The 16,085-nt window shown below is 40.6% G+C and overlaps 1 protein-coding gene across 1 annotated transcript in view; it reads left to right on the top strand.

The window, feature by feature from the left end:
* Positions 1-16,085, top strand: part of LOC145414591 (sodium channel protein 1 brain-like) — a 1,229,691-nt gene that overhangs the window by 791,963 nt on the left and 421,643 nt on the right. The window contains exons 26-28 of the mRNA XM_080284113.1: positions 41-232; positions 5,455-5,457; positions 7,035-7,189. Of these exons, the coding sequence (XP_080140239.1) occupies positions 41-232; positions 5,455-5,457; positions 7,035-7,189 (350 nt within the window). The remainder of the gene's footprint in view (positions 1-40; positions 233-5,454; positions 5,458-7,034; positions 7,190-16,085) is intronic.

The following is a 16,085-nucleotide window of genomic DNA, read 5'->3' as shown; positions in this document are numbered from 1 at the left end:
ATTTTACTGATTATAAGACTGAAATCATATTTTATTCCAGGCAACCTTTGAGGGTTGGATGGAGGTGATGGAAGATGCAGTGGACTGCCGAGGGATAAACAAACAGCCAGAACGAGAGGCCAATATCTTTGCCTACATCTATTTTGTCATATTCATTGTTTGTGGGTCGTTTTTTACCCTCAATCTCTTCATTGGTGTTATCATTGACAACTTCAATGCCCTGAAAAAAAAGGTAGGTTGTTTGTTACTGGGCCACTGGGACTGCTTATGTATGGTTGTATTGCATCACCACCACTTGATATGAGAAACTATGACACTCAGGAACACTCTGGATGCACCTAGTACTCACATATATAAGAGACCAATGGAAGGAAATTTTTTCATTGTTTGCTGCTTCTGAGCCAGTCACACTCTGAACCCCCATGCAGCATTTCAGCAGCTGTTGTGACGGCTACATTTGTTTTCCAATAATCAGCATTGTTTATCCACGCTTACACAGTTTACATGTATAACACTGTATGTAGTGTGTAGGTAATTCATTTCACTCTTACAGTCCTCTACTGTAGTAGTAAGGTGTTTCCCTTTGATGTTCCATGTTCTTTCAGTAACCCTACCCTTCACACATTTCTACATAGCACTTGTGTTTTGTTATTATTGTCGTAGTATATCTTATCGTCTACTTTTGACAGTTATATTTCAGAGGTTATGAGTTAAAATCACAAAGTAATACAGTATAAGTTTAGTAAGATACTGAAACCTCTGATATGGCCATCTCAATACAACTTGGAACTTTAAATACTATTTTCAACAAGTATCCAGTTAACCCTTTCACTGCCAGATACAGTGGTCTCCTGGTTCAGTTGAAATTGGGAAAAACATGCTTCTTGCAGAGTATCACAAAAACATCTTTTCAGTAACCATCACTCATTACAGAAAAAAAGGAAAGGAAAGATATTATACTCCTCAGTTGTAGTCATACAAGAAAGAGAGAGAGAAAAGATCTTTTACTTTGTTCAACTACACTTTGTCAGCAAAAAGACATGGAAAGAATACATTATTCTCTTTAACTGTATTTAATGCTGCCCCAATAATGTCAAGGTTTGAATTGTGGTGCAGGCAGCTGGTGCCACTCAGCTCCAGTCTGAGAGTTTGAAGGTACAATGAGTACCCAAGCCAAATAAAGCAGTTTGGTACAGTATTAGTAAGAGTAAAGCAAAAGATATATTCAGGATGATGGGATTAATGGGTATTACTTCCAGAGTGAGAGATGTGGGATGATGGGGTTAATGGAGATTGTTCCTAACCCGTTCAATGTGAGGGGCCTCCTCTAATTGAAATAAAATCATGTGACCAGGCAAGAATTTAAAAAACAAAAAATCATTGCTCAGCCAGTCCTCTTTCAGTTGTTACTTACCCACTTAATTTTCTGTTCAGTTTCTTTAAGAACTATGCATTTCTTTTTATTAGTACAAAGCTGTGTCAGTATTTCAAGCAAACATTTATAAATAAAAGACCATTAGCTACCAAGTTTCTGTATGATTATATGTACAGCATATACAGTATATATATATATATATATATATATATATATATAATGTATATATACAGTATATATATAAGTGATCTTCCCAATATCCGATGTAATACAGCCAAAGGCATGTCTGGGAAGTGGGTTCATCCGGATACTGGGCCCCTACCTTCTGGACTGGTACTTATGGACCCTAACCCAGCCTAACTTTGAAAGGCACCTAAATAACTCCCTACCAGACATGCATAGCACCTATTTAAGACCCTATTCACACAGATAAGTTACATAAAGCATGAAATTAATGAAAAGGAACCAGAGAATGAGGAAATAGAAGTGAGTATGGAAAATATTTAGCAATGTACAGGGTACTTACAGCACGTCCGTGTCCGTTATGAAGATTAACCCACCTCCTCCAAGGCTCTGGCAGTGGTGAATATGCTCTTGAAGCACGTACAGTAATCCAGTGTTGTGCTGCACTTAATTCTTTGCACTGTGAGTTATAATTGTTTAACCCGTTAACTGTGCATGGCATTTTTTTGGAGGTGTCCGTGGTGCACAGACATAGGGGTAAAAATGAAATTTCCCAAAGGCCAAATTTTGTCCTAGGAATTGAGAGAACACATGCCAAAGTATATAGTAATGAAATATTAACTCAATATTTACCTTGGTAAAGCCGTGGATGAACATCGAAGTCTCTGATTCCCTATTGGAATGTATGGTTTTCGTTTTCTTTTTTGGTTTCGGTTTCGGATTCGGTTTTGAAGGCTCAAACATGCCTGCATGGATCGGCCTTGGTTACCATGGCACTATGTTCGAAATTCACCTGCGCAGCCAGGGTTGTATTGAGCAGTCGCACTCGGAACAGCCCAGGCTGTATAGAGCAGTTAATGGGTTAACACTGCACATTCTATTCTTAATTGCGCCACGCCAGTTTCAACCACCAGTTTCAACCGCCAGTTTCACTCCACACATAATCCTTTGCACTCTAAATTCTAATTTCTTAACACTGCACAACACTGTTAATTCCCATGTGATCTAGTGGCGAGGTATTGCAGTTTATTCGCTGTTTATTCACAAAAACAAGCACGTGCGGCATCCAATGCGATGAGCATCTAGTCAGGATGGTAGCTAGGCGGTAACTAGGGAGAGGAGGAAGGAATAGGCCGAGGGTGAACATAGCTATTCGGCGCCATGCACTAAGTTCAAATTACGTTTGAAAAAAAATCGGACTTTTGGGGGGGGAGGGGATTTTTTACGTTTTTTGGCCATTGTTGGGTTCTGAAGGCCCAGGCCCAAATGTCCGGGTAGTGGGGTGTCCGGAGAGTGGGCAGATTACTGTATATATATACAGTATATATATATATATATATATATATATATATATATATATATATATATATTTAAATCCAAAGATACTGTTAATTTTCTTATAAACTATTTAAATCATGTATGAAGTATTTCCTAGCTAAATAAGTAAGTTAAACGAGAGGAAATGAATACCAGCAGTGTCATCCGGTGCAGATATGTATTGAAAATTTTTAAGCATTTGTACAACTGCATATCATGCAGGATGGAAGTAAACTTGCAAAATTTATTCTGTCCGGCATGTTTGAATTTTGTTGCGGGTGATGGCAGGCAATATGGAGATGAATGTGAAAGTCATGAGGTCATTTCACAATAGTCTTGTCATCCCTATTCTTATTAAAATGGAAGTTGGGACTTTGATGAAAGAATACAATTCAGGGGTAAGAGGAGTAGAAATAAGTTATCTGAGAGGAGCAAGTGAAGTTCTGTGAAGAGACAAACGGACAGAAAAAAATTAGAAATTTGGGAGCGTTGTGATGATAATGTGGATATGCTGGAAAATTTCACGAGCAGCCCCCTGAAATAATATGGCCTTGTGGGGTGAATGGAAAATGAGAGACTGACAAGTAAAGTGTATCTGAGTGAGGTGGAGGGAGGTGAGAGAGACCAAAGGTGAGGCAGAGGGATAAGATAAAGAGGTATATGGGGGTGGTGTGAGATGGAAAGAGGGGAGATTGATGGCAGAGGACAGGAAAGTAGTGAGGCCATTTGCTTGTGGCCTTCCCATCCTGGGTTCAGGTGTCTGGCTATAGATAAATAATTATCTTGTATAATGGTTACCAAGTGGAGGATGGTACTGGTTCTCAGTGATCTTGTAGAATGACAGTGAAAAGGTTAAATATAAAATATACAGTATAACTAGCCGTTCCCTATCATCAGATCAAAATATTGTACAGTGTGTGTGTGTGTGTGTGTGTGTGTGTGTGTGTGTGTGTGTGTGTGTATATTTTTGCATTACTTGTACCACTTTGAGTACTGTTCGTTGATTGCTCAACTTAGAACTGTGCAGTCATTATTGAGATTATGGTAAATGTAATTACTGCCAAATGCAAAGCTCAAATATGCCCTCATTGGCAATTTTTGTAGGCTGAACTTTGAAACAGCACTTGAGTCAAAAATAATCTGACTGATCAAAATGCTGCAAGTTTGACCCTTATACTGAGAGAGGCATATTATGCTCCATTTTCCTGTCATTAATTTGAGTTTCCAACTGTATTTTGATGATATAGTTTGTTCTCTCTTGATTCATCATGGCATAAAGTACTGTACTTATATGCATGTTTAAATCTGCTGAAAAGCCATCTTAACAGAATTCCTAGCAGAGTTCATGTTTCAAATTTGGGCAGGAAAATACAGTACACAGATAATGTTATTCTATCTGAAGTTTAAGGGTTAATGATGTTATAACTGATGAAGGAGAGGTCATGGTTAACATTCATCTGCTTAGTAAATGAAGGAAATCCCATTTGTTTAGAAAGTTAACAATGGATGCATATGCAGCCATCAAAAGTGCAGGCACACAAGCCACTTGATGCCATAAGTGGAGATTTCAGTCTTGGTATATAGGAACCTTTCTATCCTGCTTTTATTTTTGAAAGTTGTTAGGCTCATTTCACTGGACATGCTGTTGATAGTTTCTCTCTCTCTCTCTCTCTCTCTCTCTCTGTCCCTCTCTCTGTCTGTCTCTGTCTCTCTCTCTCTCTCTCTCTCTCTCTCTCTCTCTCTCTCTCTCTCTCCCCTTGTTTTCTCGATGTGACCCATCCATAGCTGGAAAGAAAGGTGATGATGATGATTGCCTTCACATTGGAGGATCTCACATATTGTTACCCTTTCAGCTTATGAGATATCCTTCATGAATTGTATGACAGAACAGTAATACTGTGTCAACTATGCGGCCAGTAACTAAAAGCAGACTGGACAAGACAGATATGCTTGAGTATTTCACTAGTAGCTTTCACACTCATATACTGTACTTTGTTGAGTGTTTGTGTGGATAAGTTTTGTAATTGTTTTCATTTTTGGTTGCTTCTTATTCTACATTTATTCTGGTGTTTCAAATAATATTGATTGTACTGTTTGAAGAATATGACTACAGATTAAAGCATTTGTATCAATACAGTAGTTGCATATTTTGAGCTTACTACATATAAATAATGAATTTCATACATTCATTATTTATTTAATGTCGTGTTCAGTACTTGTATAAATATTTACAGTGTTAAATAGTCTGTATAAACACTGTCTAGCATTGAGAACTGTAGCCATTACATATCTCCTTTACATGTGTGTTGATTTTTCACATATTTAGGGACTCAAGTGATGTTCATCAGTTCAGACCTCTTTCTTCTTACTTTTTTTTTTTAATGCTAATGCAATTTCATACTGGTGTTAGAGCATATCCTAGCCAGCTAGCTCTTTGGTGTCAGTGTTCCTTACTTCTAAAACCCTCTAGCCATACACTTCTCTACCAGTAAGCCCTGTGCTAGTGTGCTGTAACACCAGTTCTCCTGCGCTACTGAGCTTAACTCTGGTATCTGTTTCACGTCTGACGTTCTCCACAGATGGTAAGTTTCTGGCTCCAACCCAAGCCAACGCTCCGGCCATCTTATTGCAATTACATAAGTCATTAGCACCTATTTTGTATGTTGCCAGCATGATAGCAGTATTTACATATGTATATTTATATATACTTATAAGCAGCATCCACCACTGCTCCAAGATACTCAATGGTACCATAAAGTATTGTCGGAGTAAGAGGCTGGGAGGAGGGCATGTTGAGACCATATGTAGGAGTATTGTACTGTGGTATCTCACACTTTGTAAAGCAGTTTTGTAATACTGTAATTGCTGTAGTTAAGCAGAATATATCATAGATAGGGTACTAAAGATAGTACAGTAAACTACGTAATGTATGTATACTTACCTATCAGCAGTTTATTATAGACAGCAGTGATAGCGTACAGTACAGTACTGTAACGTCGAATTAATCTGGCATTATTAGTACAGTACAGTAATGTGGATGAAGTACATAGGTTGGTAAGTTTTGCCCCCCTCCTTGCACTGAGCTTTCTGTAACAAAGACATTATGGCTGCATGTTAACCAGATGATAGAAAACCTAACATTCCATTTTATTGAATCTGTATTCCATCCTCATAAGATTTTGACTCCAAGTCATACATGTTTACACTATTTTTCAGTTTTCAGATAAAGTAGATTTGGATGAAACTTTATTCAATAAAGTATAAATCAACTGAACCATAAACTGGGCTAGAACTGGAATGACTAAATCTTGCATTGCTAAATATACACACTTAAGTAATCAACATGATCTAGTGTTTGCATAGTTGCATGGATATTTTTCTGATAGTTTACAGACATGACTCAGTGTTTCATATTGATATTTTGAGACTTTGTAGCACTTATGAAATCTAATGCAACTATTGCAGTTATAATTGCCATCTCTTTTCCCTGATTTATAATTCCCTTTGAAGCACAATTTCTTGTACAATGAAGACATTTTCTTGTACATTCCTGGCATATACCTCATGTTCTTTTGTTACCTTCCTGCTTAGAACAACCTGCTCAGGCTTCTTGTAGGTGTTTATGCCAAGATTTTTCACATATGTACTCTAAATCATTAAATCATGCCAGAAGATTTCAGCTCATCCTAATAACTTCACTCACATGACTAGAAATATGCAACTTAAAAGAAACTGAGGTAATATTTTACAATACACAATTTTTCTAGGATGTCTCCTTTTTATAATATTGTTGCATCTTTTACATGCTGTATTCTTCAATATGAGATTTGTATTGTACCTGTAATACTAAATATTTGCAGTTGATAACACCTTTGATTTCATTATAAAGAATATGTTGACCATTTAGATATTTGCAGGCATGCATATCAGTTCATCTACTTTTCTCATTTCTAATTTACAAATTAAATTTTTCTTCAAGTCTTTGGCTAGTAAGAGTAGTTCATTATGCATCAGTTTTACACAAACACCCATAAATTCTGCACAGGTATCAAAACATTCTTAGGGTACCATGATCTTCCTTTAACCTGTGACATTCCTCTCCATCACCTGAATATTGCGGCTTCTTCACGTCCCCTAACCCTCTCCTGGGCTGGTACAGTATGAGGGAGGTGTTCTGGAGATGTTCCTCACCGACTCCCAGAAGAATTACTACACCGCCATGAAGAAGCTGGGACGCAAGAAACCACAAAAAGTCATCCGGCGTCCCAAGCACCCATATCATGCCCTTTTCTATGATATTGCCGTGTCACGCAGGTAAGTGCCAGTAGAGTAATTTATTTAGAAAACTGTATAGGTCTGAAGAAGAAAATATTATAGGTTGTGCAGAATTCAAGACTGATGCTTCTTAGATGTGCATAGCAACAGATTATAGCACTGTACAGATATACCTCGATATACAATACCCCTAGATGCGATACCCCGGCTTAATGATGGGGGTAGATATACCGCCATACCCTACCTAACGATGGCCAAACTCCAGTCTAAGGATGGGTTTTGATTTTTGTGTGCCAATTTTGATGATATTTTAGACTAAAATTGTGTGTTTAGGTTGCTTTATAAACTGTTTTTAGACCAAGATTAATGTATTTTAGCCATAGGTGGGGTGAACATTGTCATTTTGGGATACAGTTTACTAAGCTTGATTTTTTCCAGACTTATATTTGACGATTTTCAGATTTTATTTGTTGGTTTTAGTGAGTTATTTACAGGTGTTAAGCTTAGATATGCTTCTTTTACAGTTGTTAGGCCATTTAGATTGGCTTTAAACTTGTTTTTGGGCTCATTTGGGTGGGTTTGGGACTTGGTTGGGGGTGAAACCCAAGGCTGAAAATCTCATCCCATTACTTTACATGTTAAATCTACCTCACTCTCATCTTGTCAGGACCAACTTACCTAGTCCTGGGTTCCTACACTCCTCTGTGAGGTGACATAGGATTGGATGATGGATAGATGGATGGTTAAATCTACCCCGATAGGTTTGCTTCTGTACAGCGTTTAGGCCATTTAGATTAGCTTTAAACTTGTTTTTGGGCTTATTTGGGTGGGTTTTGGACTTGGTTGGGGGGGAAACCCAAGGCTGAAAAATGCATCCCATTACTTTACATGTTAGATCTACCTCACTCTCATCTTAAATGTCAGGACCAACTTGCTTAGCCCTGAGTTCCTATGCTCCTCTGTGAGGCGACATAGGATGGGATGATGGATGGATGGATGGTTAAATCAATCTACCCTGATATACAATATCTCACCTAACGTTGGATTTTTACCTAACCAACTGCATTGTTAAACCAGGGTTTACCTGTACATAGATATCTTTGTAGTCCAGTAATGTAGCATAATTGAAACAAAACAGCTTTCTTTAGTTCCAGAATTCCCTTTTTCCATGTTTCTGGATGATACCTTACCCCATCTTACATGTAACGGAGTGAAGATGATGATGATGATGATGAAGAATTCCTTCATTACAAGAGGTCTTCAGTGAGCTAAATCAAATAATTTGGCCACCCCTTAAGGGATTATGGCATCTGGCTATAGATAGATAGATAGATAGAATGAAGTACTGTAATATATTTCCATCATACTGGAGAGGCCAGTGGTGATAGCTTCTAGCTTCATTTTGAAAAATATCTCCTTAGCTGAATACCGGGTAAGTGTTTAGCCCTTTCTGTCCATAATTTATATTCTGCTATAGTCTCTCTAACTCCATGTGATTTTATTCAGCTCAGGGGAGACTTTTTCAGCGGGAAAGGTTAAATACAGTAGACCCTCACTCTGTATAGTAAATATATCTGTAAAAACTACCACACACCTTGAATTACCCAAACTGTTCCATAAGAACCATTGTTACTTTTTTTTTTTTATGTGAGGAAGAAGGAACCAAAGGCAATGACCCCGCAAAACTGTTCATTCCAAGAGAAAAACCAAATACAAGAAAGAGCCAAATTCAAGATCCATTCATTTCAAGATGCCTTGACAAACTGCGTTTGAAAGACTGGAGATCATAGGAAGTAGGAAATACAGACAGAGAGAGACTGTTCCAGAGTTGACCTGTTGCATAAATGAAGGACTGGGAGTAACGGTTAACTCTTGCATTAGAGAGTTGGACTGAAAATGGATGAAAGTTTCTTGCTAGACGGGTGTTACGCGCCCGTCATAGAGGTGGAGGAATGCATGCAGACAGTTCAGAGGAACAGTGACCATTGAAGTAGCGATAGAAAAGAGATAAAAATGCAACGGTGCGGCGAAGAGACAGAGGTTGAAGGGAGTCAGTAAGAGGGGGAGAGTTAGTGAGACGAAAAGCCTTTGACTCCACCCTGTTGAGAAGAGCTGTATGTGGGGAGCTTCCCCACACATGAGAGTTGTACTCCACGCAGGGACGGATAAAACCCCTGTATAGAGTCAACAATTGTGCAGGGGTAAAGAAGGAACGGATTCGGCTAATGTGGGATAGGTAATCCCCAAATTTTCCTAAAGTCCCTAATATGACCTGGTTGAAAAATTTACTTCTACCAGTCACATGCATGAAAACATATTATCATCATTAAATGAATAAGTAAGAACATAATGGTAATAAGAGATCAATAAGTGAAATTTTAACTCTTTGATACTGTAGATGAAAAAGTGACATTTGTTTTGAGAGGGGAGGAGTATTGCCTCTAATCCCTTGAGGAGTGAGACTGAGCCTCAAAGCTCTCTGAGTCACCTACAGTGTTTGATATGGAAACCATGTTGGTCGCCACACATAATGAGTTGGAGTAAGGGTTGATAGTGTTGCTTAAAATGTCTTTGGCGCAAGGGAAGGGCACACAAAACAAGGGTCTAGTGTAAAGTTTTTAGTAATCTCTTCACTACAAAACATCTCCAGTAAGTTGAATAAAGTTGTCCGGAGGCAGCAAAAGTGAAAAGAAATGAACTGGAGTTATTTAGAAAATAGTGGATGTTCTTGTATTACAGAGGTTATTATCCATCCATCCATCCATCATCCAATCCTATGTTGCCCCATGAGGAGCGTAGGAGCCTGGGGCTCGGCAAGTTGGTCCTGACGTTTAAGATGAGAGCGACCAGCCTCACCGATCCCTGAGTGGCATTACATGAGTCATAAACCCCAACCATCCCTTGGGTACAAACCTTCACCAGCTCAATCCAATTGGAGTGCCATAATTACCCACTAAACCACCAGGCGGCAAAATTTGGTTATATGGTTACCACCCAGCATAGTAAATGGTTTCCTGGTGTACAGGAAGCCATTTGGCTTGTCACTCAGTGTAGAGTCACCCACAGGCAGAAGGAAGAGGAAAGAATGAAGGAAAGAAAGACATAAGAGGGAGTGCAAAGTTACCCGTAGACAGAAGGACGAGGAAAGAATGAAAGAAAGAAAGACAGAAGAGGATGGAAGGAAAGAAGGATGGAGGAGAGGAAAGGGCAGACACCAAGAGCAGCACTACATCGAGTGAGTGGATGGTGAGCCCCCCCACCTACCACTACAGAGGTTGTTATAATATCAAAAATATTTAGAAAATTATTTCACTAACAGGCAGGTAGAATATGTAGTTGTAATAGAGTAGTTATTCAGGTAAAGGGCTGTATTCCCAGAGGCTAACACCTTTTTTTTTCTTTCTTTCTTTCTTTTTTCTTTTTCCTTTTTCTTTTTGGTTAGTGTGAACTTAGTGGCAAAACTCAGAAAAATCTATGGCAGCTTCCAGCAAGACTTGATCCCACATTTCTGCCTTTCCAGGACAATGTGCCAACCTCTTACATCACTGTAGTGCCCAAATCTCTTTTCCTGCAGCTGAGAAGGGCTGCTGTCCCAGAGCAGCTTTACATATGGCATGTTATCTTTGTATGAGTTATTTATGAAAATTTTGCAATTATTATTCTCTTCAGTACATTGATGCCTTTCATGCATTTACTCTTGATTCTTTCAAATAATTTATTCAGCATAACAGGTGCCTCTTGGCTTCCAGGGGTTGATGGAGATTATACTTAAGCCCATCACAATGAGGGATCAGTCCTAAACTGGATGTATCATCTGCCTTGTAGTCAGATAAATGATCATCATCATACTGAAAGGGTAATAAGATAAGCCTATGATACAAAAGACTGTTCATATGAAGTAAGTAAAATATCAGTAAATAGCTACGGAAGAGGTGCTAGAGAGCTTCTGTAGCCATCAAGAATATCTATCTATCTATCTATAGCCTGACGCCCTAATCCCGCAAAGGGTGGCCGCAGACAAAACTCCTCCAAGTCACTCTGTCACCCACCATTTGACTCCCCTCCCCCCAACTCACCCCCCCCTCCCTCATATACCTCTCAACTCCATCCCTCCACCTCATCCTCGGTCTACCCCTCCCTCTCCCTCCCTCCACCTCACCTACATACACCCTCTTAGTCAGTCTTTCATTCTCCATCCTCTCCACATGTCCAAACCACCTCAGTGTATTTCTCCTAATCTTTTCAACCACATCCACATCTACCCCACAACGTTCCTTCACTTCTTCATTCGTCAACCTGTCCCTCCATGTCACTCCACATGCTCCTCTCAAGTAACTCATTTCCACTGCTCTCACTCTTGACTTGTTCCCCTCTTGCAAGGTCCACGCCTCGCTTCCATACGTCAGGGTAGGGATCACAATACCATCATGCAGTGACTTCTTAACTTCCATACTCACCTCCCTATTTCTCATCACTGCTTTCAGTGTGCCAACAACCTTCCTTCCCTGCTGTACCCTTTCACGTACTTCATCCCCCAAAGTTCCATCCTTACTCATCACACTACCCAAGTACTTGAATGCACTCACATTCTCCATATCCTCACCAACCAACCTCAGTGCACACTCTGTGACTTCATTCCTCTCAAACACCATAACTTTACTTTTGTTTACATTAACTTTCAGCTTCCTCCTTCTACACACTGTCCCAAATTCATTCACCAAACCTTGCAACTCCCATTCATCTTCACTCAACAATACTGTATCATCAGCAAACAGCAACACCGGAAGCTTCCAAATCTCACCCTCATTCATTAGGGCCACCCCCACATCCACTGCCCTACCTTGTACCTCCTTTACGACCCCATCCATATATATATTAAACAGCCATGGAGACATTACACACCCCTGTTTCAGTCCCACATTGAGATCAAAGAACTCACTCAGCTCACCATCCACTCGCACCGTAGCCCTAGCTCCCTCGTACATACTCTTCACAGCACTCAACAATTTCCCCTCCACTCCATATATTCTTAATACATTCCACGTACCTTTCCTATCTATTCTGTCATAAGCTTTCTCCAAGTCCATGAAGGCAGCGTACACTTTCCTTCCCTTCTCTAGATACTTCTCCACTAAACATCTTAGAACAAATATCTGATCTACACACCCTTTTCCCTTCCTAAATCCCCCTTGTTCTTCTCCAACTAGCTCCTCTGTCATATGCCTAACCCTATCAATGAGTATTCTACCATATATTTTACCAGTCACACTAAGAAGGCAAATACCCCTATGGTTACCACATACTTCTCTCTCCCCTTTTCCTTTGTACAGAGGAACAATTATACCTGATTTCCAGTCCTCTGGAACCCTTCCCTCTTCCCAAGACAATCTACACAACTTCCATATCCACTCCACAACAATCTCACCCCCATACCTAAGCATTTCACCACACACTCCATCAATTCCTGGGGCCTTTCCCAGCTTAATCTTCTTCATCGCTTCCACTACTTCCGACCTACTGATCTCTTCCTCCCTCCTCTCATCTCTTCTTCTCCCAGCCATTCCCCAACCACTTATACTCACACTGCTCTCACTCTCTACATTCAACAAATCCTCAAAGTGCTCCTTCCATCTCCTCAATTTCTCTCTCTTCTCCACCAACAATCTGTTATTCCTGTCTTTCACTCCCCTACTATTTCCCCTTTCACACTGCCTTACTTTCTTTACCTCCTTCCAAAACAATTTCTTACTCTCCCTCCATTTCACACTCAGATTCCTCCCAAACTCTTTTCCACTTTCTTCTTACTCTCCTTCACCAGTCTCTTAACCTCCCTTCTCCTGCTCACATATACCTCTCTCTTCTCTCTCTCATCTTCTCCCCTACCTCTACTCGCCAACCATTCACCATATGCCTTCTTCTTTTGTTCCACAGCTCGTTTCACCTCATCATTCCACCATGCTGTCCCTTGCACACCCTTGCATCTCCTCCTCACTCCACAAACCGCCTCACACGCTGCGCTTATCTCTTCCGTGAATATCTTACATACGTCTTCCACCCCTTCCATCTGCTCTAGCTCATACCTTCCCAATCTTTCTTCCACTATGCTCTTATACTCTCATTTTCTCACTATCTTGCAATTTCTCCACTCTTCTCACAGGAGCTGCTTCCTCCTGTCTTCCCCTTCGCCTCCTCAACCACTTTCTTTGCAGCTCTACCTTGGCCATCACTAAGTGATGGTCCGAGACTCTATTCCCCCACCCTCTCCACACCCTTGCATCCAACACTTGTCTTCTCATTCGCTCATCCACACACACGTAGTCTATCATTGCCTTTCGTTCAACAAGTTCACCATCCATCCTCCTCATTACTCTCCATGTATACCGGTGGATCATCTTATGACGAAAGTAGGTGTTGGCTATTGCCAACCCCTTACCAGCACAGATGTCCACCAAAGCACTACCATTCCCATCTACTTCCGCTGGCACACCCCACTGACCAACCACTCCATCCACTCGTACATTCCCGACTTTGCCATTCATGTCTCCAATCAACAGCACTCTCTCGCTCCTCTCAAACTTGTCCATACATGCTTCTACTCTCTCCCAAAACTCATCTTTCACTCTTGCCACTCGATCCTCTGTTGGAGCATACACACATACAATCGCCCATGCTTGTATACCTACTTTCATCCTCACCCATACAATCCTTGCACCCACTGTTCCATACTCTCTTATATTCTCCTTCCACTTCTTGCTTATCATCAGACATACTCCCTCTCTTGCCCTCTCATTCTCACTGACTCCCGCACATATACCTACACCGTATTCCCATTCTCTCATCCTTTCACCTTTCCATTTAGTTTCAGTCAATCCACATATATCCACTTTTGCATCCTCAAGCACCTGGACAATCTCTCTCTCTTTCACTTCATCATTCACTCCTCTCACATTCCACGTTCCTACTCTCAGAATGTCCTTTGTCCGTTCCATAGTCGTCAACGTATGGTCCGTCCGGGTCCGAGGCGCTTTATTTGCTTTTTTAGTTAGTTCTTTTTACGGGGTGGGGCACTAACCCACCACCAACCCTTTTAGTCGCCTCATACGACAAGCAGGGATACTGGGGGAGTATTCTTGAAACCCCCCTACCCCCAGGGGGCATGTGGAGTGACATGGAGGGACAGGTTGACGAATGAAGAAGGGCTGCTGTCCCAGAGCAGCTTTACATATGGCATGTTATCTTTGTATGAGTTATTTATGAAAATTTTGCAATTATTATTCTCTTCAGTACATTGATGCCTTTCATGCATTTACTCTTGATTCTTTCAAATAATTTATTCAGCATAACAAGTGCCTCTTGGCTTCCAGGGGTTGATGGAGATTATACTTAAGCCCATCACAATGAGGGATCAGTCCTAAACTGGATGTATCATCTGCCTTGTAGTCAGATAAATGATCATCATCATAGTGAAAGGGTAATAAGATAAGCCTATGATACAAAAGACTGTTCATATGAAGAAAGTAAAATATCAGTAAATAGCTACGGAAGAGGTGCTAGAGAGCTTCTGTAGCCATCAGGAATATGCCCATAGTAATAATAAATACCATGCTATATCCATCAGGAAGGTCTTTCTGTGATTAGTGGGAAAATACATGTTTGTGAAAATAATTTCTGTGTCCCTTTATGAATCACATTACTGGTAGATTTATTATCCACTCACTCGATGTAGTGCTGGTCTCAGGTGACTGTGCTTTCCTTTCTTCCTTCCTCTCTTGTCTTTCTTTCCTTTTTTATTTCCTCTTCCTTCAGCATATAGGTGACTACACTGAGTGACAAGCCAAATGGTTTCCCATGCACCAGGAAACCATTTACTATGCTAGGTGGTAACCATTTAACCAACTATGACGCCTGGTGGTTTAGTGGGAAATTAAGGCGCTCCAGCTGGATTGAGCCTGTGTAGGTTTATATCCAAGGGGTGGTTGGGGTTTATTGCTCACGTAATGCCACTCAGGAATGTGTGAGGCTGGTCACTCTCATCCTAAATATCAGGACCAACTTGCCTAGCCCTGGGCTCCTACGTTCTTCTTGGGCAACACAGGATTGGCTGATGGATGGATGGAATTATTTTATATTTCAAAGACAGAGAGAGGACATTGACTAACCTTACAGAGAGAGAGTGAGAGAAAGAACATTGAATAGCCTTACAGTTTCCTGTAAGTGGGGGCACTCACCATCCATTCACTCGATGTGTTACTGCTTTGGGTGTCTGCCCTTTCCCCTCTTCCTTCCTTCCTCTTCAGTCTTTCTTTCCTTCATTCTTTCCTCTTCCTTCTGCCTATAGGTGACTTTACACTCCCTCTTCCATTTTTCTTTCCTTCATTCTTTCCCCTTCCATCTTCCTATAGGTGACTTTACACTCCCTCTTCCGTCTTTCTTTCCTTCGTTCTTTCCTCTTCCTTCTCCCTATCGGTGACTCTACACTGAGTGACAAGTCAAATGGCTTCCTGTACACCAGGAAACCATTTACTGCACTGGGTGGTAACCTTACAACCAAGTTATGGCGCCTTGTGGTTTAGCGAGTAATTACGGCGCTCCAATTGGATTGAGCCGATGCAGGTTTATATCCAAGGGGTTGTTGGGGTTTATGACTCACATAATGCCACTCAGGGATGAGTGAGGCTAGTTGCTGTCATCATAAAGGTCAGGACCAACTTGCCTAGCCCCGGGCTGTTACTCTCCTAATGGAGGAACATAGGATTTGATGATGGATGGATGGATGGAACTGCATAGACTGAAATAAGAAGTACTGTACTGGTTACTTTGTTAGCATCAGTTAAATATACTGAGACTGTACCTAATGGTAGGTGATGAAAACTATCATCTACACACTTAGTGCTGCCTGCTTCGCCTTTAGCCATTATCATTCTTTTCGTGTGTC

The sequence above is a fragment of the Coenobita brevimanus genome, chromosome 100 (genome assembly GCF_032717465.1).
Source record: "Coenobita brevimanus isolate Jiangsu-jjx chromosome 100, ASM3271746v2, whole genome shotgun sequence".
NCBI lineage: Eukaryota > Metazoa > Arthropoda > Malacostraca > Decapoda > Coenobitidae > Coenobita > Coenobita brevimanus.
Note: the sequence above shows the minus strand (reverse complement) of the source record. Positions and strands in the feature narration are given on the sequence as shown.